General features: G+C 37.0%; 2 protein-coding genes across 2 annotated transcripts in view; one reads left to right on the forward strand and one right to left on the reverse strand.

The window, feature by feature from the left end:
• Window positions 1-37: 37 nt before the first annotated feature.
• On the reverse strand, window positions 38-2,884 carry LOC107749473 (blue-sensitive opsin). Its single transcript, XM_016564644.1, has 5 exons — window positions 2,327-2,884; window positions 2,044-2,215; window positions 1,677-1,842; window positions 921-1,160; window positions 38-791 (listed from the first exon to the last, which is right to left on the reverse strand). Exons 1-5 carry the CDS (start codon window positions 2,697-2,699, stop codon window positions 684-686), a joined length of 1,059 nt encoding a protein of 352 aa, XP_016420130.1. The 5' UTR covers window positions 2,700-2,884; the 3' UTR covers window positions 38-683.
• Window positions 2,885-10,855: 7,971 nt separating this feature from the next.
• Window positions 10,856-11,622, forward strand: part of LOC107749508 (host cell factor 1-like) — a 15,054-nt gene continuing 14,287 nt past the window's right edge. The window contains exon 1 of the mRNA XM_016564685.1: window positions 10,856-11,116. Within this exon, the coding sequence (XP_016420171.1) occupies window positions 10,921-11,116 (196 nt within the window). The 5' untranslated portion in view covers window positions 10,856-10,920. The remainder of the gene's footprint in view (window positions 11,117-11,622) is intronic.

Below are 11,622 nucleotides of genomic sequence, written 5' to 3' on the forward strand. Positions count from 1 at the left end.
TGGAAGTGATCTACTTATCGGATGAAGTACCAGAAGGTAAGGTGAGTAAGCATGCATACACAAATCAAAGACCTGAGCAATGACATTTTTTCTTCAAATCTAAAGACACATTGAAGTTCACTGTACATAAATTCTCATTATTGCTTATTAGCGCAATAATTAAAAATTATTAAATATTAGTGCAGCAATTCAGTGCAAAGCAGTTTTGCATACTGGATAATACTCTGTCTAACTTTATTTTTCAGACCATCCTTGGATGTGTTACTCCATTAATCATAACTGAAGGGCTACGGACTTGATTACAACCAGACATATGAGATACTTCTCTGTTTTCATGTTTTAGCTGTGGTAAAATGGTGTGGTCTGTTTGAAACAGGAAGAAATAAGACCAATGTAACATATTTAATATATAAACTATTGTACTGTGTGTCACTACTCTTCAACTGCTACATTTAACAACACAATTCTTTCTTTCTTTGCATTTATTGTACATTTTTAATGATAATAATGAATTTCTACTAATTCTACCGGTTCAGCAAGCCAAGACCAAGTTACAAAAAAATGTTGACATTAGAATCAAAAATTCCTATTGTGTTTATGTTTATTATTTACAATCATTGTAAAATTGTTTTTCACTGCCAAAGTGGTTCTTTCCACAGGAGGAGGTTACATTAAAAATGGGTTTATTTCTCTGGTGCAACAGAGGAGACCTGGGTGACCTGAGATGAAGTAGAGGCCTCATCTTCCTCAATATTTTTGCCACAGACCATCTTCATCATACAGGAACGGAACTGGGTTTTAAAAGAAAAGAGCAGAACATGTTACTTCAAGTGATTAGTTATGCCATGTGAACATGGCACTTGGTACTGTATCCCTGTAGGGACAAACTTCAACAATACTGCAAATGTATAATACTATACCTGTTTGTTCATTAAGACGTAGATGACAGGATTATACACTGTAGAGGCTTTAGAAAGGCAGGATGGTATGGTAGCCATTCTCAGATCAAAAGTTTCACCACGGTGGGAAACTATCCAGAGAGAAAAGCTAGCATATGGTGCCCAGCATAACAAGAAGCCGAACACCATCACCACCACCATCTTTGTCACCTCCCTCTCTGCCTTCTGGGTCGAAGCTGAATCTGCTTGAGCTTTGGCTGCCTGATAGGACAAACAAGGGATTTTAGAGCACCTGGCAACGTGAGCAACACTGCAATAATATACATATACAGTCTCCATCTAGTGGACACGAGCAATGTGTATCCCAAAGCATTAAAGAGTGTGGCAGGGGAATGAAAAACATTTATCATATATTCATGTAAAAAATACATAATAAATGGCATTTTATCAGTTGTGTTATCAGTATTTAATGTTAGTATGAATCTTACCTTTATTAAAAAAAATAAAGTGTGCATTTAATTTAATGATCTGCATGTTCATATAGCTATCTAAGGTTTTCCGATCAAAATAAAGAACAGGAATTAACCGAAAATAATATGGCTTTGTGGTCTTAATATTTATTTAAATCACTTATTTTTGCATTTTATACAACACTGTGTTGTTCTACGAAATTCCTCTTCCTTACCCAAACTTTTACTCTTTTCTCAAAACATTGACATTTTACTAAAATTATTCATTCTGGGGCAGCTTTCAATGGGAAATGCAAATTGTACTCACTAATTTGAGTGTAATGAGTAGTTGACCATAACAAAACATGATGGTGCCAAAAGGAACCGCAAAGCAAAAGCAGAACAAAAACATGACGTAGGATTCGTTGTTGTATTTGTTGTTAGTGGTATACCAGTCAGGTCCACAGGAGCACTGCAAACCTTCAGGTATGTACCTGTAAAAGATATCTCAGTGAGACTGATGGGATAGACAACTCCACACACTTGAATTATAATCAGAGGATTTCACTTCTGGACTTCAACTAGCTGTTTAGGAGTGGAGCAAAAAGGTGCTAGGTGTTGGTTTTCTTTCTTCAGGTTCAGTGGAGGGAGGCACTGTGGCTTTGTCCTTATCAATGTAGTATGAGCACTGGGACTTACGGCTCCAGCCAAACAGTGGAGGGAGTGAAGCTGCCGATGCACTAATCCAAGGAAGTATGCAGCCAGCTATGGCATGAGGGGTTTTGAAGGTAAAGTTCCCAAGGGGTTTGCAAATGACCAGCCACCTTTCAAATGCCACTACAGCAAGAGACCACAAACTCACCATTCCTGCAACAAAGAAAAAACAGAGAAACAGTTTATTGAATCTATGAACTACAATGGACTTCAACAAGCTAACACAGAAACTTTAAAATAATGTGGATGCATGTTGCATTTTACCTCCAAGTGTTGCAAGGAAGCCCTCAATTTTACATGCTGTCGGCCCGAAGATAAAGTACCTATTAAAGAAGGAGTAGAACGATAACGGGGAACCAAAAATGGCCACAAACAGGTTGGCAATGGCAAGGTTTACAAGAATATAGTTAAGGTGAGATCTGAGTTTCTTGAACTGAATTGTGCAAACAATGGTAAGGATGTTGATCGAAGTCCCTCCGATGAAAATAAAGAACATGAAGACAGCCATGGCCATGAATACACCTTGGTTTCCCAGGTGGTCCTGGGGGACCAAAAAAGGGCTGTAACCTGAGAGGTTGTTGACATCTAAAGGGATGGGTATGTAGAAGTCTTCGTGAAACTCTGGTACTTGCTTCATCTTGTTTGAAACTGGCAACCACTCCACCGAGAACGCTGTAACGCCTTGAAGCTTAAATAAGTTGTGTTATTTCCTTCGCAGATTACTGTAGCATCGCAAAAAAATTAAGTCGAACACGTATCACTGTAAATTCTCTCTTCGTTGATCACCAGATGAAGCCTCCCTCAAACTATTGCCAAGTGATCCTTCTTTTATAAGGATTCAAAAGATACCATTTCGCTCCTCCCAAATGGCCTTAATGGAAGGATTTGTGTTTTGGTGTCATCTACCAAACACACAGGCTCTTATGCACACACACACAAAATTACATCTGTGTATTGCAAAACACACATTTCACCTAATCTCATTTCCAACACCAAAACCTGGCTAATTCGGATCATCCCGTTCACCCTGCAGTGTGGTTCTGTGTTAGCGATGGCAGTTAATCTGCTGCACAGTGCAGATAATGCAGCTAATCACTTGCAGTTAACCCTCTTTAATCTGCTTCCCATCGTATTATCTTCAGCTCTGAGCCTGGAATCACGGCCTTTGTGAAGAGCCTTAAATACCTGACAGCTGAAATGCCCTTGACGCTCGTCTGTAGAGGGTTCTTGTGTCAGAGCCGAGAAAGGGACTACAACTTAGAACATCATACTTCTTCTATACGTACAAAACAGATAATAACCATAAATAATAGTCTATCAAATTATATTTTACACACATAAGCTACATAAGCAAAATATAAGCAAAAAACAGATAATGCTAAATGCAGTGAGAAACAAGCTTGTCAGCACACTGGATCACACACAGAAATAATAATCACACTAAAAGTGAATGTTACACAAATATAGTATTACATAGACTATACAAAACCTATACACTGTAAAAAATGATATGATCAGTAAGTCACGACAACTTATGTTTTTACATTAATTCGTCAAAATAAATCAAGCAATTTCAATTTTTTTTATAATTACACCAAAAAAATAAAATAATAATTTAGATTTTTTTTAAGTCGGTTTAATGCAATTTAAGTTGAAATTACTTGTACAACCAAGTTGATTATACTTAAAAATGTATGGCAGCAACTGAACTTTGAAATAGATGGAATTATTTTTACAGTGATACAAGAAAAAAAATTGTTTACAGGATGGAGTTTTAGTCATAGAATAAAGCCGAAGTTTATATGTACCTTATTGGTTTTGTTGCTCCAATGAGATAATGATTAGCAAACCTTACATTTTTTAGAGCAGTCACTTAGCTTACCAAATATTTTAAGATAGACTGGTAAAGCAATTTAAAACTTATTTTGATCTTAACACAATTTAAAGTCATAATTGCTTATTGACAACATCACATGTGCATTATTTGATAAAAATTAATAAGTGTATATATACACTGAACAAAATTATAAAAACAACACTTTTGTTCTTGCCCCCATTTTTCATGAGCTGAACTCAAAGATCTAAGACTTTTTCTATGTACACAAAAGGCCTATTTCTCTCAAATATTGTTCACAAATCTGTCTAAATCTGTGTAAGTGAGCACTTCTCCCTTGCAGAGATAATCCATCCACCTCACAGGTGTGACATATCAAGATGCTGATTAGACAGCATGATTATTGCACAGGTGTGCCTTAGGCTGGCCACAATATTCCCAAAAAGTGTTGCGTTTATAATTTTGTTCAGTGTAAATAAAATATTGTTAATTAATTAATTATTAAAAGTCTATTTGATAAGTGCAACTGTTCACTATTCATACTAGTTTAATTTGAGACTGCAGTTCAGGATTCACCCTTTGCAAAAATGGAGTTGCTGTGTGAGTTGATGCAAAAAAAATAAAATAAAAATAAACCTAAATAAATGGTTTTCATACAACTACAGCTGGTGCACTTGGCATTAAAAATGCAATAAATTGCACACAATCAGTAAGAAAGAGGGAATCAGTCAAGCAGGCACAGTCATATTGTGTCATCCTGTGAAATGTCACTGCATGAGCAAAGAGTGGGATTTGAATTAAAGTCTTCCGGCTCAAAATACTCCTCTGAGCTACAGTAATCACTCCCAGAAAAGAAAACAGTGGATTTCCCATACAAACATGTAGCAAAGATAAAAAGGCCCAAATATTCAACACCAGTATATGTACTTAATGTGGTATTATATGTTAAACTTACTATTCTCATTATGTTTCAATATTTCTAGGGTCTCATAAGCTTGCATGAAAGTCACCTTGGAAACTTTGCTCAACAAGAGTAACAGTAACTAAGAAGAAAGAAAGAAAGAAAGAAAGAAAGGGATATATGTAGGTTTGGGGTGGGTATAAGGAGAATTAACACACAAAATGTCATTATCATGTCATTATCAAAATGATCCTAATCTTAAAATCGTTTTCATTTCCATCATCAAATCACTGCAGATGAGCCTTTTTTTCTGCTCATTTCGTCACCTTCTGTGGTCAAAGCTCTGTCCCCTCCCTCTTCTTCTGTTTTAATCGCTGGTCTTCCTCATTGTTTGACCCATATGATGATCTGTTTAGTGGCTTAGGACTAATTATTGGACTTGTGCTAAGGCTCTTAACTACCACAGTCAGTGTGGACCAGTTAGGAGGGGTGCCTGAGGTAAAGACACCTGTAAGTGCGTCACACAGTTATCTCCGGCCTGTTAACCTGCTTCAGAGCAGAGATTGTGTCAGTATGTCTGCAGCCAGTTTATACAGTCTGATATTCACCAGTCTTAGTGATTGACATAAACAAATGAATGTACAATAACAAATACAGAAGCAAAAACACACAAAGATTGGAAGATTTGCTGTTGTAATACTGTTCTGAATATTGGCTTGTAGTGTAAGTTTCAGAATATTTAATGTAATAACAATCTGTTAAATATTATATAATCAAGGTAAATGTTATTAAGGAAAACTATTAGTGATCAACATTAAAAAGTGAAAGTACCAAGTAAAGTCTGGAAAGAAGCTGAAACCTGTTCTGCTGTAAAACAGTTATGCATATCAGCTTACAGTAAAACTTGCCAATAAATTTTAGAGCATTTAAAATAATAAGGTTAAGTTTTATGAAATACAATAACTTTAATTAATGTAAATAAAGAAAGATATTATAAATTGTTACACAGTTGCATATAATTAACATGAATGGCTGGGTTTGTAAAAATGAAATTGACTGAGGTCTGCGCAGCTGGGCTTAAAAATAATGCAGTTACAAAATCACTTTGGGTGAAAGGAAGTGTTTACAGAGGATTAATGGTTTTCATCTCTTTTCCGCCACATCCTGTATCTGACTGTGTGCTAAAGCACCTTGCATGATGCCTTAATTGTTTAATCTAATCAACAAACACCAGTACTTCATTTCACTGTTCTGGTAGTTCAACAAGCTCCATAATTTATGTGCAAACTAACACAGATATTTGGTAACACTTTACAAAAACGTCTCATTTGTTAACATAATTTAACTAACAATAAACAATACTTATACAGCATTTATTAATGTTGAAAAGTAGATAATTACAATTATTAAAAGGAATTTTTTTTGAACATTGCAATATCATTAAGCTGAACAGATTCAGAGAAAAAAGAATGTATTGACCTCTAACATGACATAACATACATGTTGACTGATACTAAAATTCACATCTTGACAAAACATCAGACATCTGAAACATAGTTGCAGTTCCACTGCAACCTTAAGAAATGCAAGCACACTGTAAAGGTATTACAGCATGGTTGTGCCTATTTTTTATCCTTGAATAATAAAATAAAAACAATAATGAAAACCAGCAGAAACGATATATGCTATGTTGTTGGTAGATGTAACTAAATATTATGCTATTGTGCACTGAATTAAAAAGTATTTTGGTGAGAAGTTTGATTATTTTTAAAGTATCATTAGTTTTCCAATGTGTTTAATCTGATTCCATAAGAAGTACATTATAGATTCATACAGGGATACATACTTACAATTTGAACCAATTGCTGACTTTTTGATGGATCATTGGCAAAAAAAGTTTGTATTTAGAGCTTCTGAATACCACTGTTGCCTACAGAAAAGAAAAAACAAAATGAGACACAAATTAGATGTCTTTAATATCTAAATTATGTATAAGAGGATGTTCCTCCTATACATCCATGAGATTAAATGTAGAGTAAAAGGAGAAATAGACCCTGGTAATGTCATGTCATGTCTCCATGTTTCAGTAAATATTTCATCAATGTCACAAACTTTGCCAATCGATTTGCCAATACTCCAATGTCTATGCAATTTATTTATTTTTATTATTGATTATTATTAATTATATTATTATCTATCACCTACTGCCTGTGTACAGCTGTGTCAACTACAATGTATTTATTTTCAGTATTGCTCAGTATATTGTTAATAATCAAGGTGTTAACACTGCAGACACAATGTGTCTTGAAAGTTAAGGTACTCTTGTTCTGACAAAGTAATGACAAGGTACACTGCAGGAAAATTAAGAGATGCTACACTGCCACCTAGCTAGAAAAATTGAAAGAACTAAGAACCAGACAGTATACAGGGTTGTAATGAAGTTTCTTACTACTGTAGTTAAATAGTCAAAATAGTTTGCCAATGTTTAAAGAAAATTTAAAATGACAAATTAAATAGAATTCTGTCGGTTATTCTTGCATGTGGCAAGTTAGATCACAAGTTAAAGGGATAGTTCGCCTTCAGTCGCTGGTCCCCACTCGCTGGCATTTTTTTCCATACTATAGAAGTCAATGGGGACCAGCAACTGAAGGTGAACTATCCCTTTAAGCCAAGTGTATCAGACTATATTACTGAATACATTTTTTGTCATGTAAAAACACTATAAACAGAACGAACGAATAAATAAACAATAAATTATTAGATATATAAACTATTTACTTTATATATTTAATCCAATAATTACCTAAACTGTGTAAATTTGCAGCGATAAGTAGAGTCCCTCAACTGCAACAGTTGAAGTAATTTTATTCTATAGGGTGAAAACTATTTGCGCACTGTTCAAAGTTACATTTTTGTTTTAAAATACATATTTAATTGAGTTTAAAACGAAATCTGTATTTCAAATAGGTATCCTTGGATGTAACTGCAACATAATAGTTTAACACAAGTGCTTATGTTGTAAATAACCGTTTTAACATGCACAAATTCAATAATTTTTTTAATACATATTTTATTATTATACAAATTCCGCCTCGCGTTTGCCACTCCATTTTAAGAATGACCTTATGATACATTTATGCATTTGACAGCTTTTATCCAAAGCAAATCTCCTTAATTTTGTTCAAGAGCGTTTTTGCACGGGTTTACAAAAAAGAGAGACTATTTTCTAACAAAGTGTCTATTCTAGGAAGATAACAACATTGGATTCTTGTAGGCGATAAAGTATTTTGGGGGGCGTTACTCCAAGAAAATAGAAGCCCTGTTTTCATTCATTCGTGGCTAACTTACAAACAAATTCCCCTTTTCTTCGAACGCAATAATAATTTCATCACGCATATTTGTGAATACATTGCACACACACACAAAAAAGAAATGTGGCAGAAAAAGAATATCTAACAATAAACTTCGACTTAAGTCGCCATCTTTAGTGTGGGACAATAAGCTCTTAATACATAAACTGTAAAAAATCTGTGGAAATTGTCTGAATAGTTTTAGCAGATCCCAGATTCATACATATAGGGTATAATAATTAGAAAATAATTGCTTAAGAAATGCAGGATTGTATATCTGAACTGTGAGTGCGCGTTTTACAAAGAGCTCTGGAGAGGGACGTGGTAATTCCGCCATATTTGTGACGGGTGGCTGCAGGCGCGGCTGTACATTGTCAGGAACATGGCGGCTTCCAGGCAGGCATGAGAGTGGATACTTCTTAACAGATTTGGATGAACCTGGGCTATCATTTCAAAAACAGACCATCAAAACAGTTCCTCGGATACTGCAACACGAATCTCGTACGTATGACTCTAGGTGAAGAGAATGCATTGAGCCGAAATGTGTATTTTTTGATGGCGAACATAAACTTAGCCGCCATTTTTCTTGTGGGAGCTGCTAGTGGGCTGATTTGACGACAAGATGGCTGCTTACACCGGGGCGGCATGAATTGAATAAAAACCAACCCGTCTAGTTTTCGCTTGGAGGATTTGCGCGGACGTATCTTCCCATAGTATGTATCGGGATGCATTTGCGCTTACGTATTTATGTGCGGATCCTTTGGTGAAATGAGGTTAAATGTCTGTTTTAGCTGCGCTGCTGTTAACCGCATTCCGCTGCATGAATTCATGCACGCTTTAAAAGTCTCGCTTAAATGCCCAAACCGCTTGGAAACTGAAGCACTCGGGCGGTGGTTTTATTTTGCATTGCACTGGAATAAAATTGCACCCTCAAAATGTAGTATTGTTGCTATTTTGAGTGGTTGACAAGATGGCGACTCCCAGAGAGGCATGAAAATAGCCTTCTGCAGCAAATGGGGACTGGGTTTCGAGTGTTATTCTCCGATTTTGTATCTTTGTTTACCTTTGCGGTGTTTTGCGAATGGGGTTTTGAATAATTATCACTTAATAGTCAGTAGATAGTTTGTTCACTTACACTGGCTGTTTAGTTGACTGAAATTGTTTTTATTTGCCACTCCGCCATTTTTCAGACTGGCGGAGGCTTGTTTCAAGATGGCGACTTCCATGGGTTGATACTCTTTCTGCATCAGGGACATTTAACTGCCTAATGTAATTTTGAGATGTGACTTTTTAATCTAGAATATGGTGTTGTGTGGTTTTTGGTGTATAAAATTATCGATGCTCAACTTGCTGCACGCGGTATTTTAGACTAGCTGGCCGGCTTTTAGCCCGTCTGCAAGCGCCAAAATGGCGGCATTCCTGAATTAATCAAACTTCTGAATAACTCAGTGTCTGGGATTTCGATGGCACCACTGTAATGTTATAACAATGCATATCGATATTCAGAACGTGTTATTTAACACACATGCCATTCTATTTTATGTTATATTGCTCACAGAACAATGAGTTAAGTTAGTGGTTAAGAGTCGCTGAAGTGCATTGCCTTTTTTCTCAGTAAAAGGACATGACGTCCCCCGGTTCCGTTGTGCCTGGCACCACCGGAGCTCCACTGCATCCGCGATGGAAGCGGGTTCTGGGATGGTCCGGGCCGGTTCCCCGACCGAGACACGGGCACAGAGCTGTAGCCATCAAGGAGCTGATGGTCGTTTTCGGTGGAGGAAACGAAGGAATCGTTGACGAGTTGCACGTTTATAATACAGGTAAGTAAAATGTTTTTATGAGGAACGTTTGTGTGCTCTGTGTTTACCTTGTCACTACACTTTTTCATTATTATATTTCTTGCGCGCAATGATGAAGTACCGACTTAGCTTGAAGTCAGTCGTAAATTTGTCTGCGTTTCGGAAAAAACGGCTTCTTATATTAGATACATGCATAGTATAACCTGTAAAACATTGTGAGTTCATTGCAACGTTTGACGCACCGCGTGTCGCTCGCAGCTCGACTTTTGTGGGGAAAAAAGGCGCCAGAAAACAAAAATGGACGTTGACCGCCGCCGCGTCACGCGCACGCCCCCCTCCTGCACGTGCACAAGTGCGCCTTATTGTTATCTTTTGGCGAGTAACTTACTGTGACTGTTGAGCCCACAATGACATTAGTAGTATTGTGGAAATTAGGCTGCACTAGACTAGACAATACCTTGCCAGTAGGTTGAGAAGTAGTAAGAAGTTTGGGGTGTATGTGTGTGTGTGTATATATGTGTATATATGTATATTACATTAAATACTATTCATTTTGTGGGTTATGGTGAAAGAGTTAATTTCCCAGAAAGCTCTAATTTATCTCACTATGTTCCCAATGAAGCCAAACAATCAAATTCCTCTGTTGTGCGACTTTTCAGTTCTTTGAATTGCAATTCAGTAAATTTCTCTTCCTGTAATTCAATGGACCCTTTTCACAAGACTGACGTGTTTCAACGGTCATCAGCATCAAAAATCCTCAAGTTTTTAGTTTAGTTTTTTTTTTTTTTTTTTATGTGCATTTCTGGGATTTCGATGGCACCACTGTAATGTTATAACAATGCATATCGATATTCAGAACGTGTTATTTAACACACATGCCATTCTATTTTATGTTATATTGCTCACAGAACAATGAGTTAAGTTAGTGGTTAAGAGTCGCTGAAGTGCATTGCCTTTTTTCTCAGTAAAAGGACATGACGTCCCCCGGTTCCGTTGTGCCTGGCACCACCGGAGCTCCACTGCATCCGCGATGGAAGCGGGTTCTGGGATGGTCCGGGCCGGTTCCCCGACCGAGACACGGGCACAGAGCTGTAGCCATCAAGGAGCTGATGGTCGTTTTCGGTGGAGGAAACGAAGGAATCGTTGACGAGTTGCACGTTTATAATACAGGTAAGTAAAATGTTTTTATGAGGAACGTTTGTGTGCTCTGTGTTTACCTTGTCACTACACTTTTTCATTATTATATTTCTTGCGCGCAATGATGAAGTACCGACTTAGCTTGAAGTCAGTCGTAAATTTGTCTGCGTTTCGGAAAAAACGGCTTCTTATATTAGATACATGCATAGTATAACCTGTAAAACATTGTGAGTTCATTGCAACGTTTGACGCACCGCGTGTCGCTCGCAGCTCGACTTTTGTGGGGGAAAAAGGCGCCAGAAAATAAAAATGGACGTTGACCGCCGCCGCGTCACGCGCACGCCCCCCTCCTGCACGTGCACAAGTGCGCCTTATTGTTATCTTTTGGCGAGTAACTTACTGTGACTGTTGAGCCCACAATGACATTAGTAGTATTGTGGAAATTAGGCTGCACTAGACTAGACAATACCTTGCCAGTAGGTTGAGAAGTAGTAAGAAGTTTGGGGTGTATGTGTGTGTGTGTATATATGTGTATATAT

This window comes from Sinocyclocheilus rhinocerous, unplaced genomic scaffold (genome assembly GCF_001515625.1).
Source record: "Sinocyclocheilus rhinocerous isolate Xijiao unplaced genomic scaffold, SAMN03320098_v1.1 scaffold889, whole genome shotgun sequence".
Classification (NCBI taxonomy): domain Eukaryota; kingdom Metazoa; phylum Chordata; class Actinopteri; order Cypriniformes; family Cyprinidae; genus Sinocyclocheilus; species Sinocyclocheilus rhinocerous.